Source organism: Bison bison, unplaced genomic scaffold (genome assembly GCF_000754665.1).
Source record: "Bison bison bison isolate TAMUID 2011002044 unplaced genomic scaffold, Bison_UMD1.0 scf7180017864508, whole genome shotgun sequence".
In the NCBI taxonomy this organism is placed as follows: domain Eukaryota; kingdom Metazoa; phylum Chordata; class Mammalia; order Artiodactyla; family Bovidae; genus Bison; species Bison bison.
In genome coordinates this window covers 6,309,390-6,334,559 of record NW_011495064.1, presented here as the reverse complement: position 1 = coordinate 6,334,559, position 25,170 = coordinate 6,309,390, and the positions used below count along the sequence as shown (strand labels likewise).

At 43.6% G+C, this 25,170-nt stretch overlaps 1 protein-coding gene across 1 annotated transcript; it reads right to left on the bottom strand.

Annotated features, from left to right (window-relative positions):
* Positions 1-8,573: 8,573 nt before the first annotated feature.
* PDCL3 (phosducin-like 3) lies at positions 8,574-19,759 on the bottom strand. Its single transcript, XM_010829644.1, has 6 exons — positions 19,652-19,759; positions 16,541-16,670; positions 13,322-13,412; positions 13,004-13,147; positions 11,830-12,038; positions 8,574-9,439 (listed from the first exon to the last, which is right to left on the bottom strand). The coding sequence occupies exons 1-6, from the start codon at positions 19,655-19,657 to the stop codon at positions 9,297-9,299; spliced, it is 723 nt and encodes a 240-aa protein (XP_010827946.1). The 5' UTR covers positions 19,658-19,759; the 3' UTR covers positions 8,574-9,296.
* Positions 19,760-25,170: the final 5,411 nt, after the last annotated feature.

Here is a 25,170-nt window from a genome sequence, read left to right as displayed (position 1 = left end):
TGTTAATTACCCAACTCTTTACTAACTACAACTTTTTATGATCTGTTTTGAAATGATTAAATTTTTAAAAAATTATCAGAGAAAGTTACCTACTAAAAGCAAATATTTGTCTTTAATTTTTAAACAATATTGTACTTGCTTTAATAGATATACTAGCTGCATCTTTCCTATTAGGAAGCTGGTTAATTTCAACATTTTAAAATGTAAATGAACAGGTTTGGAGTTTATGATCTGCTTTCAAAATTAAATGCTAAAATGATTAAGTTAAAATAGCTTTCTTCATCCACTAGGCACTAGAACTAACTCATTTCATCAATTCTAAGCACGTTTCCCATTCACTATTAACATTTTTGAGGTCAGGATGCGTCCTGAAGTGACTGCTAGCCAGGAAGCTGCCAGGATCAAGTTGGTTTAGCTCGCCACCTACTGATAGGATCAGAGAAGTCTCAGCATTAAGTTCAATAGCAAAGGGCATTAGAGCTGGACTCTGAACAGGACACTTCAGGATTATGTCAACCGATTTATTTTGCTTTCATTTTTACATATGCACAAGAGTGGTAAGTGACAAAAATCTATGTCTTGAATATGTCTAAACAGACTCTTTAAATGTATACTAGAACGAACTTTCAGGTACGCTCAGACTGGCTGTGCACCATCAGCTTCCCACCTAAAAGTCTGTTCAGGTCCTCCTCCCAGATAGAGGAGGCTTGGCCCTGGTGCAGGAGCAGCCCAGAAGTGCACAGGGTTTCACTCCCCTGGGAGCAGCCTTCAAGCAGTGGGGGCCAGGGATGGGGGATAAGTGGCTTAGCCCCCACTCTGTGAGTGGAAGACACTGTAGGTTTTTCTGAAGATCCTAAGGGATTGACTTCCCACTTCCCACAGCACTGACCACAGACTCTCACCCTCACGCTGGCCTCTCCCCATCCTGCCTCCCAGATCTCCCTCTCACTTGGCACCCAAGCCCTCAACTTGCTCTGCACTTGGGTAGATTCCAACTAAGACATTTGCCGTTTAATCCTGGCAGTTTATTACACACAGATGGCAATCAAGAGCTGAGCACCACCTTGCTCACACCAGTGACAATTTCCAGTCTGATGTGATTCGTGAACCACCAGACTTCTAAAAAAATCAACTTTTATTTTCTTAACATGGTGTTTGATGCACAGAAAAATCTACAAGATAGCAGAATACGCATACATGCTGCACCTAATTCCTCTATTCTTACATCTTATATTAATACAGGACATTTGTTAATTAATACAATATTGATACATGATTATTAACTGAAATCCACACTTTATTGAGAATTCTTTCATTTTGTTTTAGAATCCCAGGAAGGACACTGTCTTACATTACGTCGTCACATCTCCTTGGGGATCCCTTTGCAGGGCTGGGTCAGTTTCTCAAATTTCCTTTGTTTTTGGTAACCTTTACAGTTTTGAAGATTTCTGATCAATTGTTTCATAGAAGACCCCTCAATTGGGATTTGTCAGATGTTTGTGTACAGGTCTGGGTTTTGAGGAGGAAGATCAAAGAGTTTGCCTTGTATCATTTCCACCCCATCAATACCCAGGGGCCATACTATTATTAACAACATCCCTCACAGCTAGTGGTTCTGGCCTTGGCCACCCGGGTGGCAGAGCTTGGCAGCTTTCTGTAAAGCTACTCCCCACCCTGACCCCTTTCCACGATGCTCACTTAGGAAGGACATCACCACGTGTAGCCCACATTTGAAGAGTGGAACATCTTAAATGTGGACGGAGTATCTACATAAATCATTCCAAATTCTGCGCAGGGAATGGTCTCTTCAATCTGTGTACCTGTTCCATCATTTATCTATATAGACTCATGAATATGTATTTTACACTTAGGTTGTAATCCAGTATTTATTTTGTTGTTCAAACTGTCCAGTCATTAGGAAACTCCTGCATTCCTTCAACACACTGCTATCATTGTGATTTTTGGTTTTGTTTTGAGCACATCTTCACTTTCTGGCACTACAAGATGATCCAGGTTGGTCTTGTCGATTTTCTACTCCTGTGGTAGAATCAGCCACGTATGTAATTTTGGTTTCTTTTTTAGGAAATGGTATTAGAAACCAGTACCTGAATAGTAGGTGTGGTCTTTGAAATTGGAGAGTCATTGCTTTTAAGCCCCTTCAACTGACAGAACAAGGAAATGTGTTTATTAACCTGTGTATGTGAAGGTGAAAGTCACTCAGTTGTGTCTGACCTTTGCGACCCCATAGACTTTGCAGCCCCATAGACTATATAGTCCATGAAATTCTCCAGGCCATAATACTGGAGTGAGTAGCCTTTCCCTTCTCCAGGGGATCTTTCCAACCCAGGTACAGCATTGTGGGCAGATTCTTTACCAGCTGAGCCACAAGGAAAGCCCAAGAGTACTAGAGTGGGTAGCCTATTCCTTCTCCAGCAGATCTTCCCGACCCAGGAATAGAACCGGGTCTCCTGCATTACAGGTGGATTACCAACTGAGCTATCAGGGAAGCCCTGATAAACCTGTGTATACACACCACCTAAATATGTAACTAGCTGTGCCTGTATGAGTTCATACGGAAGGTCCAACTCTAATCCATTACTCTAGGTGCATCACTCTAGGCTTATCTGTAACCTCACACTCTAAATAACAGTGAGGAGCCTGGCTCCCACCATCTGGTTCCATTTGTTTAAATCTAGTACATTAGAGCAGGATCACAATTGTTAACAGGCACCAGTGTGAGAAATTTATCAACTGCAGCCCAGTCCTCATGCAGTTTCTCTTGGGCTTCATCTTACAGACTCCACTCATTTCCAAGGTTACTTAGGTCCAGGGTTACTCATTTCCAAGGTTATCTTCCCCCAGTTCCCTCCACGAGGTTGTTTTGTCGTTCAGTGTTCCATCCATGTATTCCAGCTCCTGATGTGATTGTTCTTAACTTACATAAAGATTCACTCTTTGTGCTGCAAAGCCCTATGGATTTTGACAAATGCGTATCATCACACCCCCACCCTCTGAACAGTTTCGCTGTCCTAGAAATCCTGTGCTTTACCTATTCAACCCTACCACCATTCCCTTGAGCCCCTGGAACCACTGATTTTTTTTTTTTTCTTTGACCTTTTTCTTTAATTTTATATTGGAGCATAGTTAACAATGCTGTGATAGTTTCAGGTGTACAGCAAAATGATTCAGTTATATATAAAAACATATTATTCTTTTTCAAATTCTTTTCCTATTTGGTGGTTACATAACATTGAGTAGAATTCGTTATTTTATACAGTGGGTTTGTCGGTTATCCATTTTATTGATTGTTTTTGATGGGGACCATTTTTTAAAGTCTTTATTGAATTCCTCACAATATTGCTTCTGTTTTATGTTTTGGTTTTTTTGGTCATGGGGCATGTGGGATCTTAGCTGCCCGACCAGGGATCAAACCTGCACCCCCTGCTTTGGAAGGGAAAGTCTTCACCACGGGACCACCAGGGAAGTCCCTGGTTATCCATTTTAAACACAGAGGTGAGTACATGTCAATCCCACACTCCCTACCTTTCCCTCCTCTTCCCCATGGATTTTCTTAACATCTCCAGTTTTGCTTTCTCTAGAGTGTCTTATAATTACAATCATAAAATCAACAGTCTTTTCAGACTGGCTTATTTCATTTAGCACCCGTGGATTTTGTGGCTTGGTAGCTCATTTCATCGCTGAATTACATTCCATTATATCAATTACAATTTGTTTACACATTTATTTACGGATAGACACTTTGGTTGTTGTGAGTTTTGGCCATTATAAACACAGCTGCCATAAACACTTGTGTTTTCGTATGGACATAAGTTTCCGTGAGTTGGGGAAACACGCAGGTCATATGGTGACAAGCACTATTAGCATCACCATTTACGTTTATTGTGCTCACTGTTTAGATTCTAGCACCTTTGGACTTTCTATGGTTCTACCTTTTCTTTTCATTCTTCAATCTAGGCTTTTTACTGAATTAACTGAGCACCCTCAGACACACTACTTTAAAATTATGTAAAAATTTTTACTGTTATTTGAATGTTTTTAACCATATTTTTGCCAACCTCTTGAATGCTTTTTAAGGATCTAAGAACATTTACACTCCAATGAAGCCCCCTTCAATTTCTGTGCTAATTTGTCCTATTTTTTCAGTTCCATTTCATCTTAATGTCATAAACAAGACATCATTTGTATTGTTCTGTAAAGTTAATGCTCATTCAGATTTAACCGTAAGTGTTTTTTTGGTCACTATGCTTTCCTGAATCTCAGAGCTTTCATCCCTGTCTTTCTGCACAAAGTAAATCCTCTAAATTTCCTTTAATGAAGTCTTTTGATGACATCTTCACTCCTAAAATAGTGCCTCATTAAGTTATGTGGCAACCTGGATGAAAGGGGAATTTAGGGGAGAATGGACACATGCATATGTATGGCTGAGTCCCTTTTCTGTCCACATGAAACTATCATAACATTGTTAATTGGCTATACTCCAATATAAAAGTTTAAAAAATAGAGCCTCACTGGGTGTTAACAATTTAGTTGATAGTTTTTGTTGCTGCGTCCTTGTAGCCCACAGATACTATTACAGTCTTCTGGCTCTCACCAATGTACTGCTGAGAAGATAGTGAGCCTTACTTTGCTGTTACAGGTAATCTGACTTTTCCAACTGTGTTACAAATTTTTCCCATATTCTAGTTTCACTACACACATGGAGGTGTGGATTTACTTCATTTAACTCAGTTGAAATTTGTATAGCTTTCTGCATCTGAAGGTTGATTCCTTTCATCAGTTCTGGAAATTCTACCTTCATCTTTCCAAATGTTACTTATTTCTAATACGCTTTTTAAAATTGCAAGTGACGTGTTAGACACTCTCACCACTCCTCCACATCCCTTAATCTAACGTCTATTTCCACCTACTTGTCTCTGTGTGCTGCCTATGGGTAATTATTTGGTTCTACTTTCCAGTTTATTAATTCTTTCTTCCATTAGTTATTTTTATAAGGGACTTATATAAGCAACCCTTCTTTACTCTTTTACTTATTTACAACTATTAAATGTGCTCATATTTTGGTCTTGAAAATTCTACTACTCTTAACTCCTTGCAGGAAGATTGCACTCTTTTCTGCTGGGTTTCATATGAGATGCCTTATTTGAGGCATCCTGTGATTTATGACTCTCAGCTCATGTTCCTGTGGAGAGTGTCGAGTGCTAAATTAAAGCCGAGTTCTCATGTGCATATACAGTTGCTCTGACCTTGGTCTCAGGGCCATTACAACGGGACCTGTTTAAGAATTTCACATGGGAAATGCTTAGACCACAGGTACCATGAGAACTCAAATCCACAGGAGGGAAGGTGTGTAAGTGACTTCAGAGGGGGACTGTTTTCCTTTCCAACTAGTGCCAGCTCCCCACAAGACTGAAGTCCAGCTGTTTACAAGGGGGCCTCCCTGAAGGCTTACCTCCTAACCCCCCAAGTTCAATCTCATAGGTGCTCAGTGTCACCAAGACTTGGTAGGTGCTCCGGGGGGTACATGAGATGAGGGCTCGCTTGTCTTTCTTCAGTTTTGTTTTCACATCGTTTTTTGCCTCAGAGAATGGATTCCTTTCTTGACAGCTCAGCCATACATTTATGAACATTAAAGAAACAATTTTGAGTTACTGCCAGGTGGGTGGTAGCTGTTCAGAGTATCTGGTCTTTCTCAGGCGAAAGTGGAAGTCCTGGTCTGGCTCATGAAGTTCCGAAGGGCGATGATGATGATGACACAGAGGCCGGGAACACAATGCTCTGCTTTGTTTAGCAACCTGAAAGCGGGGAGCAGAAAGCTAGGACAGTTGTGGTTTTGACAGACAATGGGCAGGGGGCTTTAGCAGGAGATGCATAAACTGCTTCTAAAAGAGGCCACGGTGAAAGCTACTTCTTTCCCAGTAAAGAGTCCAGGGAGGGCAGGTGGGAGCCGGGCTACAGAGGCTCCACAACATCATCAAAAATACCACCCTCAATGCTCTGGCTCTGTATGCAGACCCTACAGCACAGGTAGGCTGCAGTCACATCTACAGCAGCTCCCCTGCCCAAGAAGTGTGCCCAGGACTCCCAGCCAACTTCTGCCCACCTGCCTCTGGCAACCCGCAGCTCCAACGGAGGCTGGGAGTTTAATCCTTTAGCTGCTGGAGCAGAGTTGGAGAATCCTGGTCCTTGACAGGCAGGGAGCAGTCTCTTATTACCAATCCCAACACTTACAGCCTGAGGCCCCACATCAAGGGAGAGACTGAGATAAGGCAGTAATTTACTGGAACAAAGTCCTGAAAGAATGTGGGAGAAAATAGGGTCAAAAGTATAGAAGGACAGCTTGGCCGTGGAAGGCAGACCCATCTTCACTGGACACTGAATGCACAAAGACGAGGCTGCTGCAGGGATGGGCGGTGAGAATAGACCCAGGGAACTCCTAGCAGCACACAAGTGACAGGTCCCTTGTGCGGTCAGCGAGTTGGGGCAGCGTGCAGAGGGCGGAAAGCTGGGACCCTAGGCTAAAGTGAATATACACATCAGGAACGCGACAGGCGAAACCCACCTGTTTAAAAGGTTGTGTTTGTTTATGAGTAACAGCTGGTTTCACAAGGAGGACAAAAGCACTTTCACAGAACATGTTTCTAAAATAGGCAACCCAGTCACAACACATATGGCCCGTTGTACTTGAAAACTGCATTGGCAAAATTGGGGCTTGTTATATAAGAAAAGTAAATTTAAAGCTGGAGGCAATAAATGGTGAAAAACTGAGGCATTAGGGATGAAGGACCCCCTTCTAAGCCCTTTCTGTCTCTCACAAAGTGTCTGCTGCATGCAAGACGAGTTCTCTGAGGCACTTTGGAAAGAAGACGCCCCAGGAAGCCACTGTTGTGGCAATGTCAGGACAGGGGGCTATAAATTTAGGTTTGCAATAAGGTTGTTGTGTACATCCTAACTCTATCCTTTTTCTTCTCTACAAAATAAGGAAAACTAGGAAAAATCAACTGTATTTGATTACAGTCAGCTTCTCAGGTGGCTCAGCAGTAAAGAACCCATCTGCCAATGCAGGGCAGACACGACACATGGGTTGGATCGCTGGGTTGGAAAGATCCCCGGAGGAGGAAATGGCAACCCACTCCAGTGGACAGAGCAGCCTGGTGGGCTATAGTCCATGGGTAACAGAGTCGGACACAACTCAGCACAGCACAGCACAGCAGCGGATTTGTGTCTGCTGGTTCCACATCTGCAGGTCCAACAAACCATGGACTGATGACATGGAGAGCTGGCTGCAAGGACCTGAGCATCTGCAGATGCCCCATGGGGCCCTGGAGCCAACTATCACGGATACCAAGGGGTGAGTCTACAGTCTTATTAAGTTACTTCTCCCAAACTACTTACCACCCCAACTTCCTGAAAACATTTCTCACCAATATCACTATAGAAAGGGTGACCTAGCACCTGCTCAACACCCCTTCCCCATAACTGTTCCCTCCCAACACCAGAAGACAGACTGTCGAGATCTTTCTTGCCGGTTTTCCCTGGTCACTGTGTGTTTCTGCTGTGGACTGAGACAAACTCAGTGCTTCAGAACCAAGCTGTATCATCTCCATCACATCACAAACGCTCCAAATGAAACAGGAGTTAATGGTAAGGAATACGGGGAAGTCTCCCAGAACTAACCAACCTGTAGAAATTTGCAGGTTAGGTTCAAAATTACAATTCTAATATTAGGACAAAGATGCTGTTCTTTCTCTGCATTTTTAAGTCAAGTTCAGTCAGCACGACTAAACAGCTTTCTGGGGTCTGGGAGCTGTATGTCCAGACAGGGAGCATGAACCAAGTCACCTGAGCCTTTGAGCACAAACTCAACACCTTAGTCTGGCATGAACGAAAGATGTCACAGGAACAAAGATCAAAGTGGTATAGCGTATGTTGAGAATGACACCCTGAATGGGCTCCTCAGTGGAATGAGGCCTGCCACGTTCATACACACCTCTCCCCTGGGGAAAGAGTACGCACCGCAGCTCTTGACCAACATGGCAGTCACACCTTCCCCACTGCACTTCACTCTGCTGACAACAGAAAATCTAAGCCATGGGACCAGCAGATGAGTGACAGGCCTGACCAAGCTTATTTCCACCTTGCAATTAAAATTCCATGAGAAATCCTTCAAGGATTTCTTGAAGTTTCCATCAGAAGTGTTGGCTCTCACATGTATATAAAAATAAAGTCAGTAATGCAGATACTTCTGACAGATCACATGGGTCACAGCTGCTTGTTTCTTTCTGAATGATAGCAAAAAAAAAAAAAAAAAACCCAATAATCTGAAGGAACTCTGTGTCCTCGCTGATCCATATTTTTTAAAGATTCAAACCAGGAGTCTTTGCTATGTGTGGTGTAGTGAGCACAACATTACTCAACACAAGTATAAGGGAACAACAGTCCCCCTGATTATTCTGTTAATGTCAATTTGACGAGAAGTGGTAAATGCTAAGAGGATTCTGGTTCAGAAAACATTTTGTTATGTTTTTTACTGACTGATTGAGATACACTTTGGCTATCTCTGTGTGTGCTTATATCTATTTATTTCCAAAAAAGAGTCTCAGGTGACACCTTTTACAGTAATTGAGATTAGCTCACATCTCAACAGCCTGAAAACAAAAAAATTATCTTAACTAGAAAAACTATTTGACCCCAAATGGCAGTAAATTGGAATCTTTTAGTTTGATAAGCCTAATCTTTTAGACTTTGATAAGACAGTATTTCAAAAAATTATTGGCTATTTCTTCTAAGCAGGATAAATATTAATACTTCTTCCTAGCAATCATTCCTTTGAGTTAATAATCTTATTGCTAGCTCTATAAAAAAATAAAAACAAATAATAATATAAATTCAAAGCTTAGCTTGCCATTTTCCACTGTATAATTTACTCACATTATTTTAAAAAAAAATTTTTATTTCTTTTTTAATAGTTTTATGTGAACGAATAGTGAATAGTCTTACAGCTGACCTAAAATATAAGCGAGGAAAACATAGACATCTGCCAAACTAATATCTGGCTTTTATTTTTTTCTTAAGGAAATACTATTAATTTAAAAAGAGAGTCCCCAGAAATTTAAAAGGATTCCCAGCAATGATTATTTCTGAGATCTATGAGATTCAGAACGTAATATAAAGGACTAAAAAAAACACAGTATACGTTCCTACTTTTTCCTTTTTTAAAAAAAGTTCAGATGCTGTATCCCATTGGGAAAGTTCAGCAGGTTACCAGGGCCACGGCCTCAGTCATCCTCAGAATCGCTGTCCCTCCTGGCAGGGACAGAGCACCGCACCGCAGACAGCAGCACGTCTTCCACGGGCTTCTTGGGGTTCTCCTCCAAGCTCGTCTTGATGGCTCCAGACTCAGACAACTTCCACTCCAACTCTGCATGATAAAGAAAAAGCAAATTGCCTAAGATTCAGCCTGAGTGGGAACCTCAAGCCACAGTGTTTTTCTAAGCAGAAACTATGACCATCCACACTTGATGACAATTTGAGGGTCATAATTATAAGGTACCTGGAAGAAAGGGAAAAAAAAAAATCAGACCCTTAAGAAGGAAAAAAAAACACCTGCAGAAACTTTTCATAAAATGAGATGAAATATTACATACATTTGAACCTCCAGGATAACTAATAAAAACCCAAGGACTAAACCCATCTTCTCACAGCTAGCTTCTTGGCTTACACAATGTCCCAGGAAAGAAATCAGCATGAAATATATTAAGAAAATACTTTTCACAGTCTTGCTGGCAATGTAATTATTAAATCCAATTTTATTTAGCAAAAGGAAATTCTTAAAGCTAATGTCCAATATCTCAACCTATTAGAGTCAAAGGCTCAATGTATGATGACATGCTAGGATTGATACATTTGTTCCAAGTAGTAATAATTCTTAAAAGTGTCAGAAAAAAAAGAATCAGTGATTAAAGGCTTAGCTCCTATATTTTCAGTTAAGTTCAGTCGCTCAGTCATGTCCGATTCTTTGTGACCCCATGAACTGCAGCACACCAGGCCTCCCTGTCCATCACCAACTCCCGGAGTCCGCCCAAACCCACGTCCATTGAGTCGGTGATGCCATCCAACCATCTCATCCTCTGTGGTCCCCTTCTCTTCCTGCCCTCAATCTTTCCCAGCATCAGGGTCTTTTCCAATGAGTCAGCTCTTCGCATCAGGTGGCAAAAGTATCCTATATTTGACCCTCTTATAATCAGTGAAAATCCACATTGGTGTGAGACACTGTGAAGCAAAATCAAGTGATATATGTTTCTACCCAGGCAGGAGTGAGAGACTGTCAGAAAGATTCTACACCAAACAGTCTGGTTTAAACTGATGCTCTACTAATTAGGAAACTTCTATTAAAATCTGAAAACCAGGAACTTCCCTGATGGTCTAGTGGTTAAGACTCCAAGCTCCCAATGCAAGGGGCCTGGGTTTGATCCCCAATCAGTGAACTAGACCTTGAATGCTACAACTAAGATCCAGTGCAGCCCAACATATTTTTTTAAAAATCTGAAAACCAATTTTACTGAAATCACATTAATTCAGTGTTCCACGGAGATGAACAGCATCAGTATTTTCAGCTCTAGGTATCTTCGTTCAATGACAAAAAAAATTCAATAAATTTCTCAAAAAAAAATTCTTAGGATTTCTGATTCTTAAGGATGTATTTAGATTCACACGTACATGCATGTGCGTGAGTGTATTTAATGTTAATGTTCATTTATATGGGGCTTTCCTGGTGGCTCAGACAGACAGTAAAGAATCTGCCAGCAATGCAGGAGACCCCGGTTCAATCCCTGAGTTGCGAAGATCCCCTGGAGCAGGGAATGGCAACCCACTCCAGTATTTTTGCCTGGAGAATTCCATGGAGCCTGGCCTACAAATGAGACTTTTTCTAGAAACAAAGACTATAATTATTATTGTATACCTATCTCTCTCCCCTAATGCTATGTTCAAAGATCAAAATAAGAGGCAAAACACATACTTAGTTTGAAATATCATATACCTTTGAACATTGGAATAAAGCAAAACTGATATATATATGCATCTATGTATCTGTTCACACGTTTCCCAGTTGAATATCTTATATAGTTATATAAAGTAGAATATGAAGTCATATTTTAACATATGTTTTTAAAGGCTACTAACTAAAGCATAGTTGGACATATCACTGCACTAAAGAGATAAAGAATCTGACCTAGTAGGAAGCTCATAGGCCTCAGCTTCTCTCCCACATATTATGTGTGCATATGTATTTTAATACCTCCTTTTTCACAAGTAGAAAAAAATAAAAGATATATCCTTTAGGAGTTAAGAGGCAGAATTAAATAAACTTTTCATTTAAAAGCTTCCTTTTAACTGAAAAAAAATTTTTATAGAGACTTATATATGTATAAATTTACATATATTTATGTATATTTACATATAAACATCTGTCACTAATAAATGTGGGTGAATTAAATAAGAAATGAATGATGTGCTCTTGAGTTATAACTAAAAAACAAACATATTCAACTATAGGGACAAGTAAAACAGCACAGACAATAATATCAAATATTTTAAAATCCACTGTGCCCTCTTTTACTGAGAGTCCAGTTGTAATTGCTCCCAATGACTCATCTAAGATGACAGATTCAATGTTCTTCCCTTTTCACAATCATTCACACGGGACAAAGGTGACTCTATGACAAGTCATCCCACCTGCGTCTAGGAAACAGGCACCCTTAACAGCAGATGCACTCCCTCCCCATCCCTCACGTGTGGAAGAGTCCTTACCGTCCAAAGTCAGGTTCATGCCACCAAACACCAGAGGTCCGATAAACTGAGCCTTGATGTCACCTTCAAGGTACACAAATACCGTGGGCAGATTCCTATCAGGGTAATTGGGTATGCAGGTGGTTGAAATGGCTTTGATAAACTTGACATCAGGAAACTTCCTGGCGAGTGCACTCAAGTGCTGATTTATCAGGGCACAGAGGGGAATCCTGTGAAATAAAGAGGAGCAACTGTGAGTTTGCGTCTGCGTACAGTAAACCTCAGCCGCCCTAATGCCCCATAGAAAACCTCATGACAACTTCACAAGTGCTGCTACTACTCCAGCCAAGATGAACAGACGGTGTTTAAAAATTTTCTAATAGGTTTGGGCAAAGTGTTCAAAAGCCAAAGTGCAATTTAATTTGACCGAGTAAGTCAGAAAAGCAGCTCCACTGTAAAAGATAATTGTCTTGCTTTTCTAAAGGAGAGACCATCCAAGGCTTAGAATGTGTGATTCAGAATGCACTTCTTGCTTGAAAGGAACTCCTACACAAGCACTGGACTCCACACGGAGGGAGCAAAACTGAAGGTGAGGCGCTAGGGGCTCTCTGCACCACTCGCCATGGACAATGCTCACAAAGGTCACCCGCGCCATCGAGGAGAGTGACTCACGACACGGAGTCGTGAGACGCTGGAGTTTTCTCAGAGGGACGAGTGATTGAGGAATTCATTCACAATTTAAAAAAGTCTGTTCTGCTACAATTTAATAAAGCCACTTGTATTAGTCACATATATTAATCTGAAAGTCCTAAGACAAAAATTAGACAATAACATTTGGGCAAATCTGCAAAAACACATAAAACATTAGTTAAAAAAAAACCCTCTGGTGTGAAGTAAGCCTGAGATGTTCAAGACATAAATTCAAATTAATATTTAAAGACAGGCATCAGGGCTTCCCAGGTGGCTCAGAAGTAAAGAACACCCCCTGACAAAGCAGGAGACACGGGACTTGCAGGTTTGATCCCTGGGTCAGGAAGATTCCCCTGGAGAAGGAAATGGCAGCCCACTGCAGTATTCTTGCCTGGGAAATCCCATGGACAGAGAAGCCTGGCAGGCTACAGTCCGTGGGGTCACAGAGAATCAGACATGACTGAGAGACTGAGCACGCGCACACACACACATCAGATCAGCTCACCCTTGTTTGTAAAGGTGCAGGATGACCCACAAGCCCTCACCAGCTTTGGTAACTTCTTGAACATAATCCTTTCCAGAGATTTCCAAAACCTCTCCAAATTTGTTCTTCAGTTGGGTCGCTTTCCACTCGGCCAGCCTTTGCTGCCTGCACGACAGGAGGAGGAGAGAGACATCTTACACACACGCGCTCGCACACACCCCTGTCACACGGCAAACCGTAAAGGTCCAGGTTTACTTACTTATGTGCCAGGTTTATTTCAGAGGACGCACATTACAGTGCCTCAAGAAAAACCAAGCAGTCCCTCTGGGTGGCACTAACCTGTACATTTCAATTGCACGTTCGTCTTCCTCATTAAATTCGTCTTCATTATCCTCCAGTTCTTCCAAAGTCATGTCTTCATATGTTTTCACTGAATGTCATTGAGTTGGTGAAAAACCAAAAATGTAAAAGATGAATGAAGATGCATTTTGGGTCTTTTCTCCTTCACTTTTCTCCTAAAGGAGTGCATGCAATACCAAAAGGCCCCTAGCCCATCAAAACCAAAATAAAAAGTAGTTAAGGTGTTACACTACCGGTAAAGAACTCATCTGCCAAAGCAGAATGTTTAGAGATGTGAGTTCAATCCCTGGGTCGGGAAGACCCCCTGGAGAAGGGCACGGCAACCCAGTCCAGTATTCCTGCCTGGAGAATCCCATGAACAGAGGAGCCTGGTGGGCTATAGTCCGTGGGGTCACCAACAGTTGGACATGACTAAAGCAACTTAGAACGCAGGCACACATCCAAGGTGTTACACGGTAACTAAGAATGGGAGAGCATGTTTAAAAGATCAGCCAGCCTGGCTCTCTTACATTAACACAACGAGAAGGATACAAACAGGAAAGTTTCCCAAATTTATAAAAGGAGAGAGGTGTATTAGCCTGAGCTCAAGTGGCCTGATCTGCAAGTCCCTGATGCTCAGGGACAGGTATGTAACAGTTCTCATGCCTCCAAGAAGGTGGGATACCCTCTGGGGTCCTCCCCAGCACACCTTTGCTAGAGGTAAAGGGATTATCACCTGGTCTTCTCTTGTGAGTGGTAGGCAGCTCTCGCTTCTCTTTTTTATCAATGGCTGTAAAAATCTGTATTTTGTTTTTATTGCCATAAAGACTCTTGCTTCTTGACATCCAATCAGGTTTTTGTCCCCTGACTCCCACCCTAACATGACCCAAACCTGCTCTTACCAAAGTCAGTAATGACCTCTTTTCTCAACCGATGAGCATATTTGGCCTAATCCATCACTGCCTCCTCTCTGAAAGTCCATCTTCCTCTGGCCTCTTTTTCTCCTCCCTCCTGGCCCCTCTCCTGGACCCTCTGTTGACTGGACTCCTTTCCTTCCTCACCTGTACCCGCTCCCTTGGTGACTGTATCTCACAGCTTTAAAACCCACTGACATGCTGACAACTCCCAAATGTATGCCTCTAACCCTTATTTCTGATTTAAGAAAACATTCCCAACTGCTCACCTACCATCTGTATTTGTCTAATAAGAAATCTCAAAGTGACTACGTCTTAAATCGAGTTCCTGATCTTCACCTCCAAACCTGCTCCTGCCCAAGCCCTGCTCATCTCAGGTGGTGACTCCATCCTTCTGGCCACTCAAGCCCAGAGCCTTGCAGACATCTTTGCCTTACTTGCTCTCACACCCATCACAGGATCCATAAGCAAATCCCGTCAGTCCTACCTTCAAAACACACCCAGATCTGGCCACTTCCACCCACTACTCTGGTCCAAGCCAATGGCATCACTTGCCAAGGGCACCACTGCCGTCGTTTCACCTGGGGTCCCCACCTCCTGCCCTGCCCCGACAGTCCACACTCAGTAAGACAACAACAGGAAGGTGCTGTCAACACAGAGGGCACGTCCCTCCTCTGTTCAAACCTCCAATGATGCCCACCTCATTAGACATCGCAGCCAAGGTCCACACTAGAAGCTAGAATGTCCTAAATGTCTGACCCCTGCCTGTTCTGAATCTCCTGTTTCTGTCTCCCAGTCCCCCTGGCCTCCTGGCATATCCTCCAACATGCTTCCCACTTGCTCATTTGCCTCCCTCAGGTCTACTCAAATGTCACTCCCAATGAGGCCCTCTCTGACCCTCTAGAATTATACCCACCCCTCCTCCAACCTTATACCCACCAGGGCTTTTCTGGTGGCTCAGATGGTAAAGAATCCACTTGCAATGAGGGAGACCTGGGTTCGATCACTGGGTTGGGAAGATCCTCTGGAGAAGGGAACGGCTACCCACTCCAGTATTTTGCCTGGACAATTCTATGGACAGAGGAGCCTGGCAGACTACATTTCATGGGGTCACAAAGAGTTGGACACAACTGAGCGACTTTCACTTTCTCCTCCAACCCTTTCCTGCCTTATTTTCCTATATTTCACTCATGTATCATTTACTGTCTGTCTCCTCCATTGGAACGTAAGCTCCAAGAGGATAGGGTGTTTTGGCTGGCCCACACACAGATAAAGCCCCAGCGCCTAGAAAACACACAGCGCACAGCAGTCCTTCAGTAACTGGATAGAATTTATTACACTTGCTGGATAAACGCTGTGTAATCAATTCTCCTCTAAATCAGCCCTAACATGTCAACATGGGACAGAAGTCCTAGCTCCTGTGATCAACGGTTCTCAAACTTTGGTGTGAATCAGAAACTCTCTGAGGCACTGGCTTAATATGCACATTCCTGGCCTTCCCCCAGAGATTCTGATTCAGTAGGGACTGTGCGCTGTTGTGTTTTGTTTGTTTGCTTGTTTTTTTGACAAGCACCGCAAGGGATTCCAATTCAATTGGTATACCTACCTGTGACAAAGACCTTAGACCGCATACACCACAAGCATCTTATGTTTCCCCGAATCAAGTTATTTTCATATTCCCAATCCAACCACAAAGATAAAGCATACACTCAGGAGACTATGACTTCCCTGGTGGCTCAGACGGTAAAGCGTCTGCCTACGATGCGGGAGACCCGGGTTCAATCCCTGGGTTGGGAAGATCTCCTGGAGAAGGAAATGGCAATCCACTCCAGTATTCTTGCTTGGAAAATCCCAAGGAAGGAGGAGCCTGGTGGGCTACAGTCCATGGGGTTGCAAAGAGTCAGATACGACTGAGTGACTTCACTTTTTTGCTTTCTCGGGAGACTACAAACAGTAAAAACTTCTGGGCAGATTTCCATGACATTAACTAATCTGCATCACTCCACCAAAAGGTGGAGACTCAGAAATATTTTCTTCAGAGTTATCACGTGCTGATAACCCTGAAGAAAGACACAGAGTAGGAACTGTGGAGATGGAGGGAGCCTCTGAAGTGCCCCCAGTTCTATGGCCCAGGAAGATGAAGCCAGAGATGCCCTGCTGGAGGGCCCAGAGGCAGTGTTCAGCCCAGCACTTCAATCCCTGCTCCCAACTCTCACTCAGAGGATCCTTCTACTGAAGCAGTTAGAGGCTTGCCAAGGGTTTCCTAAGCAGACAGACACAGAATCACAAACACAGGTAAGCTCACCAATGGACTGCTGGAGGATCCGCTGCTCCTCTTCTTCTGCCTCCTTCTCCAGATCTTTCAAATCTTCCTTTGAAGGCAAGATGCCTTTTTTGCGTAAGATGTCATTCCACTCGGTGTCTGCGTTGGGGTCCTAGAGGAGGTGAACCAAGGGTACTGTGAGGGCCAAGTCCACTGTGGAGGGCGCATGTTGGACAAGGGTCCAAATGGGAAAGTGGTAAGAAGGGGATTTCACACCAATTATTCTGAGGTCTATTTCTGGGAATGTGTCAAAAGACATACAACCCCTGTTCCAATCTTCTTGTCTTAGGGTAAAAATCAGGCTATGACGTCAAGACTGACATCCACGATGATGGCAAGGCTCTGACCTGGCTTCTGGTCAATTTTCATTAATGACTCAGAGTGATTTGTTCAACAGATATTTATTAAGTACCTACTATACGTAATGATTGTACTAGATGGTAGGGAAGCACGAGGAATGCCAAAGTCACCAGTTTTACAGGTGAGAGAAAGAAATAGTGAGTAATTAAATACACAAAGAAATAGATTATACGTTATGACAAATGCAATGACCAGGCTGCTGAGCTAGACTTTCAGGCGGTGTGCAGTCCACAGGATGGGTAAAGACGTTCTCTCAGACGAGGCAACATTTAACTGTGACTGGAGGGTGAGAGGGAACCAGAGGAGTGAAAATTTTGGAAATTACTTTCCAGGCAGAAGGGCCTGTGCAAAGGGCCCGTGTACAAGATATAGAGTATTCCAAAGTCCTGAGTGGCTGCAAGAAAATCAGAAGGAAGAGAGCCTGACTGATTCCCTGAAGGCCAAGGCTAAGAGGAAGAGCTGAGACACCATGGAGAAGTGTCAATAGCTGATGCTTACTGATCAGCATGATGATCCTACATGCTGGGGACACCACAAAGTTCTTGACCTGTACCTACCTAGTTAATCCTCACAAACTTGGGAGAGCCATGGCATTAAGGAAGACACTGGCAGGATGGAACAAGTCAAACTTACCAGGATCAACTATCAGAAAAAGAAATACCAAGGTGGGCTCCTAGCTCCAGAACACGGCTGCCCAAACCCTGGTTTGGCATGTCTTGGCAGGTCTGGAATATGAAACCAGGAAGCTATGGAAAGAGCACTGGGATAACCAGGCTCTACCCCCAGTTCCCTAGCCAGTCCTGCTGAAATATATCAAAGAGAAACAAACAGAATCCCTTCCACAGGGTGGTCAGGAAGGCCTCTTAAGACACGACATTTTTGAGCAGGAGCCTGAAGGACAGAGAACACAAAGGAGGCCAGGGCAGCCCTGAATTTCCTCTTCATCAGACACACTGTATTTGGAGATGATCATCCTCTCCAGCCCTGAATATTCATTGGAAGGATTGATGATGAAGCTGAAGCTTCAATCCTTTGGCCACCTGATGCGAAGAGCCGACTCACTGGAAAAGACCCTGATGCTGGGAAAGACTGAAGGCAGGAGGAGAAGGGGACAATAGAGGATGAGATGGTTGTATGGCATTAACTCAGTGGACATGAGTTTGAGCAACCTTCAAGAGGTGGTGAAGGACTGGGGAGCCTGGCCTGCTGCAGTCCATGGGGTCACAAAGAGTCCAACACAACTGAGAGACTGAACAACAACAAACCTCTCCAGCCCCAATCAAACCCACACTAACTCCATTTCCCTTCTGCCACTGAGTCAGAGATGAGTTCATCAGGATTCCAGACCACAGGGAGATCTAGGAGAGAGCAGAATGACCTTTGGAGGAGGGTCCTTTAACAGTGACCAAACTGAGTAGTCAGAGATTTTCTCATAAAAGCATCCATTTTCATGGTATCTTTTTTTTTTTTTCACTTTTCCATCACTGCCAATGGTGACTGCAGCCATGAAATTAAAAGACACTTACTCCTTGGAAGGAAAGTTATGACCAACCTAGACAGCATATTGAAAAGCAGAGACATTACTTTGTCAACAAAGGTCTGTCTAGTCAAGGCTATGGTTTTTCCAGTGGTCATGTATGGATGTGAGAATTGGACTGTGAAGAAAGCTGAGCGCCAAAGAATTGATGCTTTTGAATTGTGATGTTGGAGAAGACTCTTGAGAGTGCCTTGGACTGCAAGGAGATCCAACCAGTCCATCTTAAAGGAAATCAGTCCTGAATATTCATTGGAAGGACTGATGCTGAAGCTGAAACTCCAATACTTTGGCCACCTGATGCGAAGAGCTGACTCATGTGAAAAGACCCTGATGCTGGGAAAGATTGAGGGCAGAAGGAGAAGGGGACAACAGAGGATGAGATGGTTGTATGGCATCACCGACCCAATGGACATGGGTTTGGGTGGACTCCGGGAGTTGGTGATGGACGGGGAGGCCTGGCGTGCTGTGGTCCATGGGGTCGCAAAGAGTCGGACACGACTGAACAACTGAACTGAACCACGGGTTTTAGTCAAATTGCATTAGTAAATTCCTGATACAATAAAAGAACAAAACTGAGGGATTTGGTTTTATCCATTTTAAAAGGGAAAGTATTAATAACTGGGCAGAAGGACCCTCAGGCTGGACTCTAGGGTCCACAGTGGACGCACCTCGACCTGTACACCAGCATTGGATGGCAGAGAGGGAAGGATGTTGAAACCCCTCACTCAGCTCTAGGCAGGGTCAAGAACACAGGTTATGTTATGCGACCTGCTCAGCCCTCCAATTGTCCGAGCCTCAGCTTCCGCATCCGTGAAGGGGGTTCATAACGCACCCATTCAGGTGCTCGCTCTGAAAGTTAACAAGGAGGAAGTAACTCTGTCAGGTAAGATCCGGAGGTCTTCACAGGCCCAGGGTAGCCGACCTCACGGAGAACTACCCTCAAAGATGAGATTCGGGGGTGGGACACACGGAGGGGAGCGGGCACGCCCAGCCCGCGTACCCGCGGAACCACGCCCGCCCGTCAGCACTGCGCCTGCGCTGGCCTCCACTCGCGTGGCCACTCCGAACCTGAGGCGCCCGGCACTTCCCACAGGCCCGGCAAGGACAGGCAGCCGCCCGCATGGACCGAGAGGGACAAAACGAGCGGCCGCAGCCTCCAGGCATCGAGCCCCCTACCCCAACCCCGGCTTGCTCACCTGCATTTTCTGTCAAATCGCTAGGGCCCTGCCGGCCACAGCCACCCGGCCCGTGAGCTCTCTACCGCGCACGCGCAGGCGCCACTCGCCTCCTCTCCCAGCCTGCCCTTCGCCCCGCCCTCCGGGAGAGAATAGGGCGGGGCCGGGGGGAGGTGAGTTCTCCTCTGAGGCTGCGCCCAGGCGAGAGGCTGGACACGCCCACTCGTGTGACTCCGAGCTAATCCCGGCTGCTGCTGAACTGAACCTTATTAGGACACGTTTTCGGCCACCGAACGGTGGGACCGAATCGAGGAGGTACCCGGCGGCTAGGTGTCATCTCCAGGCACGGATCCGATGGTGTCGGAGGTCTCGGCCCAAGAAGTCAGAGATAGAAACCCGTTTCACTGATTCGTTGTTACGATTCAAAAGGAGGCAGGATTACCTGGAATTCAGTCACTGTCCTTCAAGTGTCGCATAAAGCAGTTCGCCTACTACGTACCAAACACTGTTCTAGGCTCTGCGGACGCTGCGGGAATCGCAACAAACGAAACCAGAAACGTGAACATCTCTTCACCTGGTTGAGCCTCAGGCGTTTCATATTCGCAAAAGTGCTTAGCCCTTTGCGGAGCGCACGGGAGGCACTGAGTAGAAATATGCAAGTCTAAATTGAAAAATACAGGGGCTTCTGAAAAATACAGCCCTTCAGGCTTCTGTGTATGCAGCATTCCGAATTTGAGTTAAAGCAATGCCCCTCCGTGGACACCTGAGCTAGGTGGTGAAGTAGCAGACACAGAGAACGCAGACCAACACATATGTAGGGTAGACGGACTCCCAACTTTGGCTACATTAGAAACACCTGTTGTCCAGTCACTCAGTCGTGTCCTGCTCTTTGCAGCCCCATGGACTGCAGCAGGCCAGGCTTCCCTGTCCTTCACTATCTGTGAGCCTTTAAAACTGCCGCTACCCTGGGGTCCCATCCCCAAATTAAATTTCTAGCCAATGGACCTGGAACTGATGTTTTCTTTTTTTCTTTTTAAAATTTTTATTGCAGTATAGTTCATTTATAATGTTGTTTGCTTTCTGCTATAAAGCAAAGTGAATCAGTTACGCATATATTCACTGTTTATAGATTCTTTTCCCATATGACCCATTACAGAGTATTAGAAGTCCCCGTGGTATATTTGTCCTTATTTGTTATGTTTTATACACGGCATAACATTTTAGTCACTAAGTTGTGTCTGACTCTTTTGCAACGCCATGGACTGGAGCCTATCAGGATCCTCTGTCCATGAGATTTCTCAGGCAAGAATACTGGAGTGGATTGCCATTTTCTTCTCCAGGGGATCTTCCTGACCCCTTGATAAATGATGAACAGACTTAATAAAACAGAGAGACCAATTCTAAAATGAAATGTATCATATGGATTTCCTAACAGGTGAGTACTAGAAAAGTCCCTTCCACCATGTAGCCCAAATGCCAATGGATAGAAATATACCAAGAATCTGCATTTAAAAAAAAATGTGACTCACACCTAAACATACTTCACATAGGATTATCCTGTAATATGTGACCACAAAGGATATCACCATTCCTTGGTACAGGTATTTTCTGAGCAAAATGCCTGGTATGAATGACTCCTGCTCAAACTGCTGCAAAAGCTGCACTTGGCATCAAAACATGGTGACTGTGAGTTTTTGCCTTATAGGACCTGGGATATAGGAATGATATCTTTAGTCCGTTGTTCTTTCTCATCCTAGAAGAAAAAAATGAATAGATTCACATCATTAGATAATCTCAAAATTTCCTCTTTTTCGAAGACAAAGGCCCACATATGAAGATTCAGCTGAGTGGTTAAAAAAGCAATTTCAATGACCTATCATTAAAACTGGGACCCCACAGCTACTGCCAAATAATCTGAAATTTCATTTTCCAAACGTAATTGTTATTTGATCTTCAGGCAGCCATCATCCCAAGACTGGCTTGTGTGTGATTTCTCAGTGGAAAACTGCACTCATTTCCCCTTTTATTCATTGCCTCTCATTTTCTACTTATGTGTGCTGTGTACTAGTCACTACTGCTGCTGCTGCTGCTAAGTCGCTTCAGTTGTGGCTGACTCTGTGCGACCCCATAGAGGCAGCCCTCCAGGCTCCTCTGTCCCCGGGATTCTCCAGGCAAGAGTACTGAAGTGAGTTGCCATTCCCTTTTACAGCAGATCTTCCTGACCCAGGGATCAAACCTGCATCTCCAGCATCTCCTGCATTGACAGGCGGCTTCTTTACCACTGAGCCAGGTAGGAAGCCATTCTTTTTCTTAAAAAAAAAAAGAAAAAAGGAAGGAAAATGACTGGAGGAGATGATTGCATAGCTGCCAGCTTCTGTCAGTCGTGAGATTGGTCGGAAGGTCAGATAATTAAGAGATGGTACACACAGGAAAAACTAGGTGCTGAGATGATGTCTACAGTGAAAACATTTAGACGTTTTTGGAAGCTTGAGGATTATTGACCACAATCAGGTATATATTGTGAAAGAAACTTTTGGGGGAAATCCTGGTAACCATGACCATGATCATGGGGAGAGCTGTTTTCCCAGAAAGCTATAGCTATTCATTTTCAGGAACAGTTTTCTAGAGAAAGGTGCAAAATGCATAGCTAGAACAGCTTTTTGAAAAATCATTCATTATCAGAGAACTACAAATCAAAACTACAATAATGTATCACCTCAGGCCAGCCAGAATGGCCATCATCAAAAAATCTACAAACAATAAATGCTAGAGAGGGTGTGGAAAAAAGGGAACCCTCCTTCACTGTTGGTAGGAATGTAAATTGGTAACAGCCACTATGGAGAACTGTACGGAAGTTCCTTTGAAAACTAAAAACAGAGCTACCATATGATCCAGCAATCCCATTCCTGGGCATATATCCAGAGAAAACCATAATTGGTAAATATACATGCACCTCAGTGTTCATTGCAGCACTATTTACGATAGCCAGAACTTAGAAGCAACCTAAATGTCCCAGAGGAATGGATAAAGAAGATGCCATACATATATACAGTGGAATATTACTCATCCATAAAAAAGAATGAAATAACAACATTACAGCAACATGAATGGACCTAGAGATTATCACCCTGAGTGAAATAAGTCAGACAAACAAATATCATCTGATATTGTTATATGTGAAATATAAAAAAAGGGTACCATTGAACTTATCTATGAAACAGAATTAGAGTTACAGATGTGAAAAAGAAACTTATGGTTACCAAGGGGTAAGACGGGGAGGGATAAATTGGGAGATTGAAATTGACATAGAATAGTTTTGGATAGAGCTTAATATTTCAGCTTTAGGTTTCATAAGGAGTGTTCACTAATCTTGGTATAAATAAAAATTCCATGGAGAGTGTGAAAAATGCATATTCCAAGTTCCACGCTCAGAGATTCTGGTTCTGTAGGTGTGGAGTAGAAATCAACAATCTGCCTTTTGGATAACTCTTTCAGATGATCGTCCTTAGATCACATTTTGTGACATCTGACTTCAGTGTTTCATTGGAGTTCTACATGGCCTTGAAGAATGACAGTCATGATGATGATCATAAGCACTTACATAATGTAAGATAAACTTTACTTTATATGCAGAGTACATAGTGCCAGGCTGGATGAAGCACAAGCTGGATTCAAGATTGATGGGAGAAATATCAATAACCTCAGATACACAGATGACACCACCCTTATGGCAGAAATCAAAGAAAAACTGAAGAGCCTCTTGAAAGTGAAAGAGGAGAGTAAAAAAGTTGGCTTAAAACTCAACTTTCAAAAAATTAAGATCATGGCATTCCGTCCATCACTGCATGGTAAATAGATGGGAAAACAATGGAAACAGTGACAGACTTTATTTTGGGGGGCTCCAAAATCACTGCAGGTGGTTACTACAGCCATGAAATTCAAAAACACTTGCTCTTTGGAAGAAAAGTTATGACCAACCTAAATGACATATTAAAAAGCAGAGACATCACTTTGCCAACAAAGGTCCATCTAGTCAAAGCTATGGTTTTTTCAGCAGTCAGGTATGGATGTAAGAGTTGGACTGTGAAGAAAGCTGAGCACTGAAGAATTGATGCTTTTGAAGTGTGGTGTTGAGACTCTTGAGAGTCTCTTGGACTGCAAGGAGATCCAACCGGTCAATCCTAGAGGAAATCAACCCTGAATATTCATTGGAAAGACTGTCAGGGTGAAGCTGAAACTCCAATACTTTGGCCAGCTGATGCGAAGAACTGACTCATTTGAAAAGACCCTGATGCTGGGGAAGATTGAAGGCAGGAGGAGAAGGGGACTACAGAGGATGAGATGGTTAGATGGCATCCCCGACTCAATGGACATGAGTCTGAGCAAGCCCCAGGAGTTGGTGATGGACAGGGAAGCCTGGTGTGCTGCAGTCCATGGGGTCTCAAAGAGTCTGACACGACTGAGTGACTGAACTGAATTTATGACAGACTGTGTAGATCATAATAAATTGTGGGAAATTCTTAAAGAGATGTGAATACCAGACCATTACCTGTCTCCTGAGAAACCAGTATGTGGGTCAAGAAGCAACAGTTAGAATTCTATGGAACAACTAATTGGTTCAAGATTGAAAAAGGAGTACAACTGGGCTATCTGCTGTCACCCTGTTTGTTTAATCTGTATGCTGAGCACAATACAAAAATGCCAGGCTGGATGAGTTATAAAAGCTAGAATCAAGATAGGTGGGAGAAACATCAACAATCTCAGATGTGCAGATCATACCACTCTAATGGCAGAAAGCAAAGATGAACTAAAGAGCCACTTGATGAGGGTGAAGGGGGAGAGTGAAAGAGTTGGCTAAAACTAAATATTAAAAAGACTAAGATCATGGTATCTGGACCCATTCAGTTCAGTTCAGTTCAGTTGCTCAGTCGTGCTGACTCTTTTCGACCCCATGAATCACAGCACGCCAGGCCTCCCTGTCCATCACCAACTCCCGGAGTCCACTCAGACTCACGTCCATTGAGCCAGTGATGCCATCCCGCCATCTCATCCTCTGTCATCCCCTTCTCCTCCTGCCCCCAATCCCTCCCAGCATCAGAGTCCCCTCCAATGAGTCAACTCTTCACATGAGGTGGCCAAAGTACTGGAGTTTCAGCCTTAGCATCATTCCTTCCAAAGAAATCCTAGGGCTGATCCCCTTCAGAATGGACTGGTTGGATCTCCCTGGAGTCCAAGGGACCCTCAAGAGTCTTCTCCAACACCACACTTCAAAAGCATCAATTCTTCAGCGCTCAGCCTTCTTTACAGTCCAACTTTCACATCCATACATGACCACAGGAAAAACTATAGCCTTGACTAGATGGATGTTTGTTGGCAAAGTAATGTCTCTGCTTTTCAATATGCTATCTAGGTTGGTCATAACTTTCCTTCCAAGGAGTAAGCGTCTTTTAATTTCATGACTGCAGTCACCATCTGCAGTGATTTTGGAGCCCAGAAAAATAAAGTCTGACACTGTTTCCACTGTTTCTCCATCTATTTCC

Bases quoted from the DNA above. Each gene is read 5' to 3' on its own strand.
- PDCL3 (XM_010829644.1), bottom strand. The intron at 13,413-16,540 runs GTGAGCTTACCT...AATGACATTCAG, and splicing joins GATCCTCCAGCAGTCCATTG to TGAAAACATATGAAGACATG. The intron at 9,440-11,829 runs GTAAGGACTCTT...TTTATCATGCAG, and splicing joins CATGAACCTGACTTTGGACG to AGTTGGAGTGGAAGTTGTCT.